General features: G+C 40.4%; 1 protein-coding gene across 1 annotated transcript in view; it reads right to left on the bottom strand.

Annotated features, from left to right (window-relative positions):
• The window catches only part of adamts3 (ADAM metallopeptidase with thrombospondin type 1 motif, 3), a gene marked incomplete at its 5' end in the record, with an annotated part of 72312 nt that overhangs the window by 43816 nt on the left and 15562 nt on the right, over window positions 1-12934 (bottom strand). Inside the window, 3 exons of the mRNA XM_071527272.1 lie at window positions 2936-3068; window positions 5473-5616; window positions 12739-12844. Of these exons, the coding sequence (XP_071383373.1) occupies window positions 2936-3068; window positions 5473-5616; window positions 12739-12844 (383 nt within the window). The remainder of the gene's footprint in view (window positions 1-2935; window positions 3069-5472; window positions 5617-12738; window positions 12845-12934) is intronic.

Raw genomic sequence — 12934 nt, forward strand, 5'->3', positions numbered from 1 at the left:
CTTCAAGATGTTCATCAAATAAATTAGGATGAATAGTATCCAAACACAAATAAGACCATCTCAGCCACAAAAACACACAATAGTGCTAGAGTCTCTCTCTCTCTCTCTCTCTCTCTCTCTCTCTCTCTCTCTCTCTCTCTCTCTCTCTCTCTCTCTCTCTCTCTCTATCGAGCTTTATTGGCATGAAGTACAGCGCTCTCTCTCTCTCGCCCCCTCTCCCCATCTCTCTCCCTCTCTCTCTCTCTCTCTCTCTCTCTCTCTCTCTCTCTCTCTCTCTCTCTCTCTCTCTCTCTCTCTCTCTCTCTATAATTTAGTCTATTATTGAGTCCTAAAATTGTAATTTTTTCTTAAAACAAGTGGAAAAAATCTGTCAATGGAGTTACATTATTTCACTTGTTTCCAATGCAAATCAACTTGTTTCAAGAATTTAGTAGAATCAAATTTCATTTTCTTAATAGTAGTCCAGTGATCTGCCTTATTCTGACTTGTTTCAACATACTGACGCTCATTTCTAGAAAATTCCTGGAGTGAAGCTGCATTGGAAACAAATGCAAACAAAAAAGAGTTATCTCGCCTCTAAAGAAAAATAAGATTAAATGACTTGTTAAGATGGATGTTTTTTTTTTGCAGTGTAGGATGTTTGTACATGAAAGTACAGACGCAGAGATATTCTGGCATTTGTAAGGATTTCTTCTATTATCCGTTCCAGATACTTCAAATGTGTTTTGGGTTCTAAAACAGTACCTTCTTTCAGTACTATTACTGCATAATACAGGGCATTATTTTCCTGTGTTAACACTTCCACACACCATCTGTTTTTAAATCAACTAATTGGTGTTATGTGCTCAATTCAAAAGGAGCTGTGTGACTGATAGGGTTTTCACTTGTGTAATTTCAATAGCATGAGATGGTCTCTGTGATAGTGTTTTCCCCACAGGTTTGAGGTTATTTGTGGTGTTGGAGCAGAAAGTGAATTGTGTAAACGCTACACAATACACACTTCTGATGTTATCTAGTCACTTCTAGGAATCCATTTATGGTCAGCTTGTTCCAGGTTATAGTTGGCCACGGCATTCATTCATTGATTTCCATTATTCCTTTCCAGGGTCAAAAGGGCTGGAACATATCCCAGCATGCATTGGGTGGAAAGAGGGGAAACACCAATGGACAGGTCAGCAGTCCTCACAGGGCGAACACACAGAGAGGCAAACCTGTGGGCAATTTAGGCTACACACACACTGCAGCTAAATACGGTTGTCAGTCCTCATTGGAGCTTAATGCTGTAAAGTTCACACACAGTTCGGTTGTTAAGGAGAGTGAAAACAGCATTCTACAACCAAACTCACTACCTGAAAAATTCAGGTATTGACTACCGAATTTGAATTACCAGAACCGGACTGGACAACTGGCTGTCATGTGACCTAAGGCACAACTCTTCATACGTTATGCAACATTATCATCGTTAATTTGAAAGAGACGGAAGGTAAGTGTTGTGAGAATTTCGGAGGTAAGTGTTTGTGAGAATCAGATTTCTATCCAGCCTGTTTCCTCAATACTGCAGATGTTCCTACTATTTCTAATTTCCTAGCAGATGCTGCGATATATTTGGTTGTCACTACCAAATTCCGGCAGTGTGTACGCAGCCTTAGAGTCTCCAATCCACCTGACTTGCATGTTGTTTTTGACTGAGGGAGGGAACTGGAGCATCTGGAGGAAATCCATGCGAACACAGGAAGAACACACACAAATCAACTGTTCAATTGAACCATACTTTAAAGCAGTGGTTCTCAACGTGGGGTTCGGGGACCACAAGGGGTCCCTGAGGGGGTTCCAGGGGTCCCCAGCAATTGATGAATTATTAAACTTCAGCGTTATTTAATTTACAAGAAGTTAACACCATTAGAAAATGTAGAAGAATGACTATTTTATTCATAGCTTCATCACTGTTATCTCTCTACCTACAATACAGATAGTCTTGAAATCAAAATCATATCTAACAATAAAAATATTCTCAGATTTGGGTCCAAGAGACAAAATCTCATCAAATGGAGGTCCATGGCCCTAATGTGGACTAAATTAGGGGTCTTTGATATGAAAAAGGTTGAGAATCACTGCTTTAAAGTGAACAAGTTGAATCGGAAGAACAATTGAATTGAATCGAAATTTTCCAAAGACAAATGACTTCAACGCTGGCTGGCTACTCTCCAAAGAAATGGGCTTCATCATCCTCAGTCGCAAAAAAATCTCAAATGCTCAAACTTCCGTGTTCATTCATTCATCAGGCCACCGTACATCAGGGGGAGGAGAGGGGGGGGGGGGGGGGGGCGGAGCCAGAGACTTGTGTAGGAGGAGACTAGCTCTATCAGTGTTGTTCCAGTTCCTACTGGTCACCAGTACAAGTCTATAAAGGTTACATTAATTACTTGATGACACCCCACAAGAAGAGGGTCTCACCATCTTTAGCTTGTTTACACAACTGGTGGCAGAATATTAATCACCTTGCCATCTGCTCTCCACGCTGCAGAGCCAACCAGCAGGTGTGATAGCGCTAATTTAGCAGACGTCTGTTTGAAGTACACACTGATTCAGTGACTGCTTCTGCTGGTGGAGTCTGTTCATGTTCTTAAAGCCAGTTTCTGAGGAGGGTTTGCTGTCAACATCTGCTGCATTCTACATCTGCAGCCATTTATTCTCCCTTAACTTCGAGCTCACCCAAAAAACGTTACGCTGAGTTCATTCCAAATAACATTTCTCAAGCCCAAGCAATTTTTAGCTGGATGATATCTTATTTTTCTCAGCTCATTGAAAGCAAATGAAGTTTCGCTCTCTTCCATCTTTCAGCTTATTCCCTGCCAGGCTTTTTTTTTTTTTTCCTGGCACAGGGTTCATATCGGTAGTGCCTATCCATTTAATTGATGCCTGCGGGTGTACTCACTGAAGTGCAGATCTTATAGCCCACTCCAAAGTCAAATCGACACTGTTCGTCCATGGAGTAGTTGATGCCGGGAAGTTCAGGCAGCTGAGGCCAGTCGTGTTTGAAGGGGTCATCCAGAAGACAGTCGTACGAGCTGTCAGGACAAAACAGAGCCGTAAACAACGTGTCAAAAACTGGACAGCGATTCAGTATTTTCATCCTGACAAAGATGATATGGAGACATTTGAAAATATTTAAAGTTTTGTATCGTGATGAATTTCAACCTCACAGATCTGGAAAAATAGAGCTATTTCCTGACCTATTTAGACTTTGCAATGAAATCAATTGAGTGCCGTATCTCCATTAGCTGTATTCAGCCTGGCTGGGCTGAGCCATGATACGGCATGGTTTAATTTACTGCCTCATTAATCAGCCAACAAGCCAAAGAAACTCAGGTTTTGAAAATAACAAGCAGGTCTCATGCACCTGGAATCAACATTTAATTTCAGCGCTGGAGCAAGTGACCAGCAAAACATCTTGCGATTTAGAGTTTTGTTGTTGTTCTGCTCCTAATTGCTTATTTGGCTGAACACGCATCACTTTGATACCTTTACAAATTAAAGCTGAATGCTGTGCAGAGCTTTCGAGGAGATGCAGTAAGCAATTCAATCTGAATTCAATCACAGCTATTTGTATTTCAGTTTGTGGACAGATTGGGCTGGGTGAAATGTGAGCTGTGACTCGCTCAGCTGGCTGCAGTAAAGCCCAGTTTGGCCATTTTCTAAAGGCAATGGACACAGCTAAACCCTTTAACTCTTACGAAAGACACATCGACTTTTGTAAGAGTTAAATCCATCTAAATATCTTAAGGCTTTTCCCTCTATATCTCACCAATCTTTCTCCTCTCTCTATCTCTTTCTCTCTCTCTCTCTCTGTCAAAGCTTTCATGTTCATGGTCTTACACTATCAAACCGCAGTGACATCATCTCAATCCATTTCATGTATTGATTTTTTTTTTCTGCACTGGATCCTCTAACAACAGCCGGAGTCACTCTGAAATCCAGCATACTGTATTCCAATACATTGCAGATTGCCTTTGCCATCTCCTTTGACACATTGCCAATATTTTGGTGCATGCAAATTGATTACTTCACAGCTGAGTAAAAAACTCAATGTCTGTGAACTGAACACACACCATCGATTCACGGGTGGATGCACACACTGTCTAGCTTTTCAATGTCTTTATATACACTGTGGAAGTATTTTAGCATTAGGAAATCTACTTCATATACTGAGGTTATATCCAACAGTGTGGGTGCTGTAACCTTGAGGAGGAGAGTCGTGTACTTTTGTTATCTGCGCTTTAAAGAACAGTTTCTCCACAAGTGATTCAGTAAAGTTGGCTTTCAAGCACAGTGAAATTGCAGTCATTTACTCACCTCACCATAAACTCAAATATAAATTAATAGAGTGATAATCAAAAGGCTTAATGCAAAGAGAACAGTGTGGTGGTTAAGACCTATGACTCTGCAGCCATATTGCATCCGTAATCCTATCTACTTCATTGACTTGGGTTCAAACCCTGCTCCCACTGAAACAACTGATACTGCATCATGCCAAAATGCTATAAAGACAGTTATGAAGTCTGTGCAACCAGGCCCTGTATGCATAAAGGATCCTAAACTGTAATATAATATGTAAATATGGTCATGTCCCCAAAACCAGCAATCACAGACCAGCATTCCTGTTTTGAACAAGCTGGATAAATACAGGCCCAGTTCTGCCATTTTTTAATTTCAGTGCGACTTAAACACACTAAAATGAAAAATGACTTTTAACTTTTTCTTTTTCTTTTCTTTTTTTTTTAGCTCATTCTAACTGTCATACCATACACCTATTTGACAGTTTATGCCCCCCCCCCAAAAAAAAAATAAAAAAAATATTTTATTGTATTTTTATATCAAAATCTCATTACTTTTAAATCCTGGAAAACAGAAAATCTTTACTGGTGACTTCATCATGTACCAGGAAGCAACATTTCCAACCAATAAAACAAAACAGTTTTTGAACAATCCCGCCCCTCGGTCCCTCCCATCAAATAAAAGTGCCTCTCTCCCTCCCTAACTGATCTCCCATTGGTTTACACTTTTGAATGATCCCTCCCTGCGTTATGTCCCGCCCCGATATCCTGCTTCAACAGGAAATACAGTACTGTGCAAAAGTCTTAGGCATATATCAAAGATATCCATAAAGCGAAGATTCTTTCAAAACTAATGAAATTAAACGTTTCTGAATATCAAAAATGTACAATAAACAGCAGTCTACTGGCACACTAATGCAGAAAACAAATAAACATCTAAGACTTCTAAGAAATGTATATAAAAAATCTAGGGTGCCTAAGACTTTTGCACAGTACTGTACATCATTAAGGAAGGACATTAAGGAAGCAAGATGCTCTCAAAATGCCGTTTCCTTTGTGACTTTGACATCTACACCCCACTGTGTTGTGAATGTGAACAACAACAACAACAACAACAACAACAACAGGCTGGACTCACTGGATGTATCTCTTGAGCTCCTGTCCGCTGCACATGGACCAGTGGTAGCGGTGGAAGGCGGCCTGCACCAGCGGGGCCATGACGCTCCCCATCGCCGTCTCGTCCTCGCAGCGGTTGCCTTGGCCGTCGTGCTCCATGCCCAATCTGTTCCCCGCAGGCAGAGACAAGGTCAACGGTATGCAAATATATTAAAAAAAAAAAAAAAAAGAAAACTGCAAGACATCAAGATACGCCTCCCCAAGGAGCTTGTGAGTAAATAAACCTTGTGTGAACCGATGACTCATAGGCCAGGAGCTTGTGTCCTGTATCTGGCATGAAGCAGGGACTTACTTGTGCCAAGCAGAGAGGCACTAAATGTCTTTTTATTTTGGTAGTTGACATTGACTATGTTAACATGCAACAATCCAATGTACAGTACTATGCAAAAGTCTTAGGCACATGTAAAAAAAAAAAAAAAAGTAAAGTGAGATGCTTTCGAAATAATTAAATGAAAAGTTTCTAAATATCAAAAAATTTATAGAGATATATAAAAACGCTTTGGTGCCTAAGACTTTTGCACAGTACTGTATATATATATATATATATATATTATTTTCTTTTAAGATTATTTTGGGACATTTATGCCTTTATGTGACAGTTGAAAGTAGAGATAGACAGGAAAGACTGGGAGAGAGAGGGGGATGACATGTGACAAATGTCCCAGGCCGGATCCAAACCCAGGACTTCTACCTTTGCATGAGCCACCAGGACGCCCCAATAATCTGTTATTAACCCGACTAAGGCAATAGTCTGAATAACAAATTGCCATGTGAACAGCATTTTCTGGTCACCTTAAGACATGTGGAGTATTCTGATTTTAGTCTCATTATTGACATGGCATTTTAGACTGTTAACACTTTAATCCAACTAGGACTCTCTATCAGAGTATTTGCACAAGCGGCGATCCGACCGCTTGACGACGCTCGCTCTGCCTTCCTTCTATAAATAAGTTCCTCGCTGGAACTTATTTATAGAGGAAAAACATGATTGACGTCAGAAAAAAAGAAATCTCAACATTTTTGGCGTGAGGCTGAAACTGTCACCAAGCTCAGGATTTTTCAATAAAGTCTTAAACGTTCCGTGTCTCCGGTGATTCTCCTTTGTCCTGTTAATCGGATTTTGCTCCGTAGCATGTAAACAGGAATATGAGTGGAATAGTTCTATAAGCAACTCATTTAAACAGCTTAATCTGAATATTGTCTTATTTAGAATAAGGAACAAACATAGGAGCCTCGTGCAAAAAACTGAATTTTATTGTTTACTTACCCCTTATTAACACTAACCTATTCCTTATTTAGAATAAGGCCAACGCGCAAAGATGGGAGAAAGAGGGGAATGACACGTGACAAACGTCCTAGGCTCAGATTCAAACCCAGGACAAACATTACATGGTTTGCGTCTTAACCAACTGAGCCACCAGGACGCTATTTTTTAAGTCTTTAGTCCTCTCCAGGTTACTATTACCAAGAGAAGTCAGTTATTTGTTTTTTTGGCCCATGCACATCAGTAATTTCAGTCAGTCATCTGGAGAGAAGAATAATTTACTTTCACACCGCAGGTGTGAGCAAAAGAGGCAAAACTCTCTTCCAGTGGCTCCATGTCATTGAGAAGAGTGATGCTGCTCACACTGATTACAGTGTAACTGATTACTGCTGCCACTGTTTACATGGCCCCTGTGCATTAGTCGGTAATTGTGTGAAACACCAGGTGTCAGGTCAGATGGGATTAATAATTACCCCAGGACGTCACAGTTAATTCAAAATACAGTAGATAATTTCAGACAGAATTTTGTCAAGGGTAGTCGGAGCAAATCACTGATATGTCTGTTCTGGACAAGATAAAAACACCAATCACCAGATTCTCCTATTAACATCCCCCCAGTAATTGGAGATAGTGGATTGTTTGTCAAGTGCAATTATAAGGTCATTATTACCGGATATTTTTTAATGACAAATAACCTGCTGGCTCCAATTACCTTCCATCTGTAAACAATTCAACATTTACACTGTGATTGAGATGACAGACGGTAATGGCGTCTCCTTGTGAGGTGTGTGTTTACATGGCTCCTTTGTGTGTGAGCTATATCATTATGCATCATTTGTCATATCCTGCCCTTTTTCCACAGAGAGTGTACAGTCTTTAATCTGCTGAGTAAGTTTAATGACTGTTAGGTTTGAGAAAAAAACGTTCAGAGCCCAGGGCATAGTTTCAAAAAATACATGGCATTAATCTGAGGCAGCGTTTTTTTTTTTACTGAAAAACTGAGATTAATCACTCTGATGCATATAAGTATATATGTGAGAGGTAGGTGGTAGGATTATGTAAGAACTGGGATCTGGGGCTTTGTTATGTAGAGTGATATGAATAGTCTGCTGTCTATTGTATGTCCTGCACTGTCTGAATGCGAGGTCCTGTTGCTCTGGTAACATGATATCAATACGTAATTATGTCACTAGATGAGTTGTCGATACTGTAAGTTCCAGCATCAATGTCACCAACACAAATCCCTGCATGTTTATTGGACTTGTTGATTTAAGTCATTTAATTCTGCTGATCAATTTGACATCAACTGTCCTGGGATGAAGTAGGGGAGAGCAGGGTAAAATAAGACTTTACATTTTGTGCAAAATAAACATGCATTTATTTTAAACGATAATTGCTATGCATATTTTAAGGTTTTTGGACATTTATTTTCTGTAGCTAATACGGTTTTAGAAATATGACCCAGTAAAAAAGTTGGTCTTTTTGCAGGAGTAACTTGGGATAAGGATGGGGGAAGTTGAACCCATATGGGATTAAAATGTTACATAACTTAAAACCTTTTTTTCCTGTCCTTTTCAGTCCTTTCACCAGGGTCTTTCCAGCATGCAGGGGAAGATATTCTCTCCTCTGAGGACGGTCCATTTGTTTTAAATTTCTCTTCTTTTCAAAAGGATAAAGGTGCAAAACTTGGGTCAACACAACTATCAACACAATGTTTGTGCAATGTGTGTGTGTGTGTGTCTGCCTATCACAACCTGTTCATGGTCCTTCTCCTTTGTCAATTTGCTCAGTATACTGTATCACACTGTCTACCTTCTGTTCTCCTGCCACTGATCATATCGACTTCCCTTCTGACATTTCCTTGGCTGCTTTGTAGATCCCTAGGTCTCTGGGAATAATGATCTCTGCGTCGTAATATTAGAAAATACCACTTGAGCACATATATGGGTTTAAATTAACTACATTTTGATAAAATGTACATGTAATTAGATTGTGGCAGGCTGAGACATTGGCTCACCTTGCCCCAGCATTTTGACAAAATTGCTTCACACATTAACTCAGGATCACAGTTATGCTAAGTTTATGACCTCATATTATACCTTATAAAACCTTAAACTAATATAAAATAAAGTCTCAAATGTCTCTACTTCCATTATCACATCTTTACCATGATAAAATCACCTGACGTAGCAAAATTCACAGTTTTTGACCTGGCTCTCTTACCACTTACTCCATATGCTCTCCTCCATCACAGATTCAGACACATCAATTACTCTTTCTAAATCTGTGATCACATTAGTCATTTTGTGTGTGGTTGCCTAGAAACAAGGGGTTCATTTTAATCACAGCCTCAAGTTACCCCCTTCTCCCCTGCTGATTAATGCCACATGCCAAAGGCAATGATGAGCCTGACACTACTTCACGACATCTTTGAGACGTCATGAATAAAACTCCTAACCATGGCGACTGGATAATTAATGACCACGAGTGCATGTGCTCGCTCTAGGATTTCTAAGCTTAGCTGGTGGTCACTGAAGGTTTCAGTGTGTGGGTTAACGAAGCAGACAAGTGATCTTCAAGCACTGCCACAGCACATCTCATCTCTTCAATATATAATTATCCCTGATTTCAAAGTTCAAGCATTGTATTTTCAGTGCCCTTATGAACCAAAGCGGCTTGTCTTTTATCCAAATAACTTGGTTTGCTCAAAAAGGGTCAAAATCACACTGTGAAGCTCTGAGAAGGAGAACTGAAGTGTTACACAGGAAGGAACTGAAGTGTTACACGAGAAGGAAGGAAGTCGGGGAAATGATTCAGGCCTTTGAGAACAGCGTCAACATCTATAACTTGCAGGGAAAAGAGAGGCTTTTTTTTTTAGTTTTTTTTGCTGTGATACTCTATTGATCCCTGAAGGAGAAATTGGCCCAATCCCAATATCCGCTCTCACAGCTTCACAGACTTTTTGACCTTCCTGCTAAGTCTGCGAGGGTTTAGGGCCGTCCCTACAGAAAAAGAATTCATAGTGTTTGTGCGTTAATATAGATATAATATATACACTTTGTAATGTTGCAAAACATATACCTAAGCCTATTTAACATTATTCATCAACATTTTTTTCATTTTAGCTTAATACTGCTGTTTAGACAAAAACGTAAACAAAGAGTAAAATACAAATTGATTAATTGACCGGACATAGCAATGTCTGACGTTGTCAAGGCAACATGTGAGGCCACAAAGTGCTGTCCCATTTCTCATAAACCATTCCCAGCCCTCACAATTTCTTGCACTCATGCATGACAGCTGTACACACAGGTGAAGTCAATGCAGTCCGTGAGGGTTCAGTCTTTAGTCCGTGCGGGGGGCCCGTGTCTTGCTCAAGGACACTTCGGCAGGGCGGATGCTCGCTGTCTCAGCTGCTTGAATCTGTGTCCTCCGGCTGAAGGACGGTTTCTCTACTCACTACGCCGCTCTGCTCCCTCCCTTTCTCTTCATTACATTTTCAAGGAACTCTATGCAAAAACTTAGCTGGGCTTTATCAACTGGTGTTCAGTTCTAGCAGCTGAATTTAGCGATTTTGAACGCATTTCTGCTTTAGTCCTGTATCGCACATGAAGTCCACCATGTGCCATCTTGATGTTCCTACCAATTTTCTAGTGTTAGTCCTTGAAGAGGACCATATAATTTTAAGCATGCAGTGGTCCAGCCACTCCTTAAAATCTGAGCCTAGATCCCAGGTCTCAGCAGCAATATCAGCAGCTACAGGCATATCTCCAAACCTTTAGAGAAAGTTGTCAAGTTGTTCAACTTTCATGAAGCAGAAAATGTAGAAAATGATATTCTAACGGCAGCAGATCTATTTTAGTCCTTCTAGATCTTAGTGCAGCCTGTGACACTAAAGATAACAACATCTTAATTGATCACCACCTATCACAACATAGTGTATGCTGTGATATGCAGCTATACCTAACTCTGAAATCCAGAAATTCAGATAGATTAGATGCTCCTCAATAATGCTTTGCTGACCATAAAGTGTAAGATGTCTCTGAATTTTTTACAACTTAATGAAGACTATTTGGCCCCATAATAGCATAAACTTGATTCCTTATGTTTGACTCTACAGCTTTCCTACCAGTCAAGTTGTGTTCATTTAAGAACTATCTCTAAAATTAAACCATTTCTATTGCCTAGCCACCTGGAGAAAGTCGCCCACGATTTTATTTCCTCTTCCCTCGACTACTGCAACTCTCTTTACTCTCTTACTGCCTGAATCAAAAGTCTCTCCAATGCCTCCAGCTTGTACAGAATTCAGCAGTGTTTTTTTAAACGGTCGATTCTGGCATCACTTCACTGCTTACCTCTTAGTTTCAGGATTGACATGAAGAGTTTACAGATCAATTTTAAAGCACATAGTGTTTGGCCCCCAGTTATATCTCTGACCTCTCAACAATTTATCAGCCTGAGCGCAACAGCTGATCCCGGGGCAGGAGCCTTCCGGTCGTTCCTAAATCTAGACTTCAGCAGACCAGACCTTTGATGTCAGAGCACCTACATTTTTTTAGAAAGCTCTCCCTAAAGAGCTCCACCTGGGAGGATCAGCGTCATCTTCTGGATCACTCCTTATGTAATGATGTTTCTCTCTCCACTGTTGTTCCACAATATTGGTTTGTTGGTATTACTTTACCCCAGTGCCTGTATCAAACCCCCACCCTAATGCCTATGTCTTTGTTTTTGCCGCTGTCCTCTTCCGGTCTTGCGTAACCTTCTCTCTGTGTATCTTAAGTTATCATTCCTAACTCTGCTGGACATACCCAAGTGTGTGTGTGTGTGTGTGTGTGTGGAGTCGTCAGGCTAATTGTAACATGTACTGCAGAGGAGAAAGATGCCGGGTCTTTTGAGTCATTATCAGGAGATGAGTAAGGATATAATATAACACGGTGGCTACGTCTGTGCTTGATATAAACAATGAAATTCAATAAAGGAGAAGACACTCATCATCAAAACGCTCAAGGCCAACCAGCTTAAAGGTCCTTGATGTCACTTAACATTGAGATCATAGAAAAAAAAGCCCAAGGAGGATGTTTACACTGAATATGTAATATGTGCAAACCCTGTTATTAAGGGGAAGGACCATTACTTTCCTTGTACTCCAATACAATGTCACCTTGGAGGAGGGGAGCCTGCATTTACCTGTCCTTGGTAGGAGCTGCAAACACACACACAAAGAAAGAAGCAAACCTCCTCCTCCAGGCCAAACATACCATTACCATACAGTGGAAAAATAAAGAGCTACAAACGGTTACTCAGTGGTTTATAAACCTTTCCTACTACTTGGCCATGGAAAAGTGTACATTTGCTGTTTGCGTAATACTGTGATACCATCATACTGATAGAAAATAAGCGATAAAAATTGATAAATTGCCCGGCCCTAACCTTAGATTCACTGTACCACAGCTTTGTTACAATTGAATGTATAACGGGTGTTGGATCCATTCGCCTTTCAGCTCCATCAATTAAAATATGAACAAAAATTGCAGTTTATTTACTAATGATAAAGTATTCATTCACATGCGTTTGTTAGCTGGTTTGATAGGATAGTCTTCTTATATCAAAAGATTTTCAATAATTGAATTTTGAACAAGGTCCACTTCCTGAACTGATTGGATTGAGGGTGAATTGAACCAAACATTGATGTATACATGCTGGAACTCAGCCCTTTGTAATTTTTAAATTTCTATTTATTTATTTAATGTTATCAATATATTTTTTGTGGCTCTATGTGCTTTTTGTGTTTTTGTTTTATACCAATTGTTATTTTATGTCATGTTATGTATCTTTTGAAAATCAAGAAAAAAAGAAGAAGAAGCAAACCCCCCCCCCCCCCCCCCCCCCCCCCCCACACACACACACACACACACACACACACACACACACACACACACACAACACATAAGAACAGGAACCTACACATGTCCGGTCTCGTGGGCCACGACGAAGGCGGAGGAGAAGCCGTCTTCATGGTTGAGGGTGCAGCTCCGGACCGGGTGGCACATCCCCGTCACCGGAGCGTAACCTGGAGGAGGCAGCAAGGGGGAGGGGGAGGGGGGGGCAGCCAGCAAATCACGTCAACTCAAATTTATGTGTAAAGTGCTTTTAACCAAAT

This window comes from Centroberyx affinis, unplaced genomic scaffold, assembly GCF_046629955.1.
Source record: "Centroberyx affinis isolate AG114_WGS23_722 - 3 ecotype Tasmania unplaced genomic scaffold, CSIRO-AGI_Caff_v1 ptg001513l_1, whole genome shotgun sequence".
NCBI lineage: Eukaryota > Metazoa > Chordata > Actinopteri > Beryciformes > Berycidae > Centroberyx > Centroberyx affinis.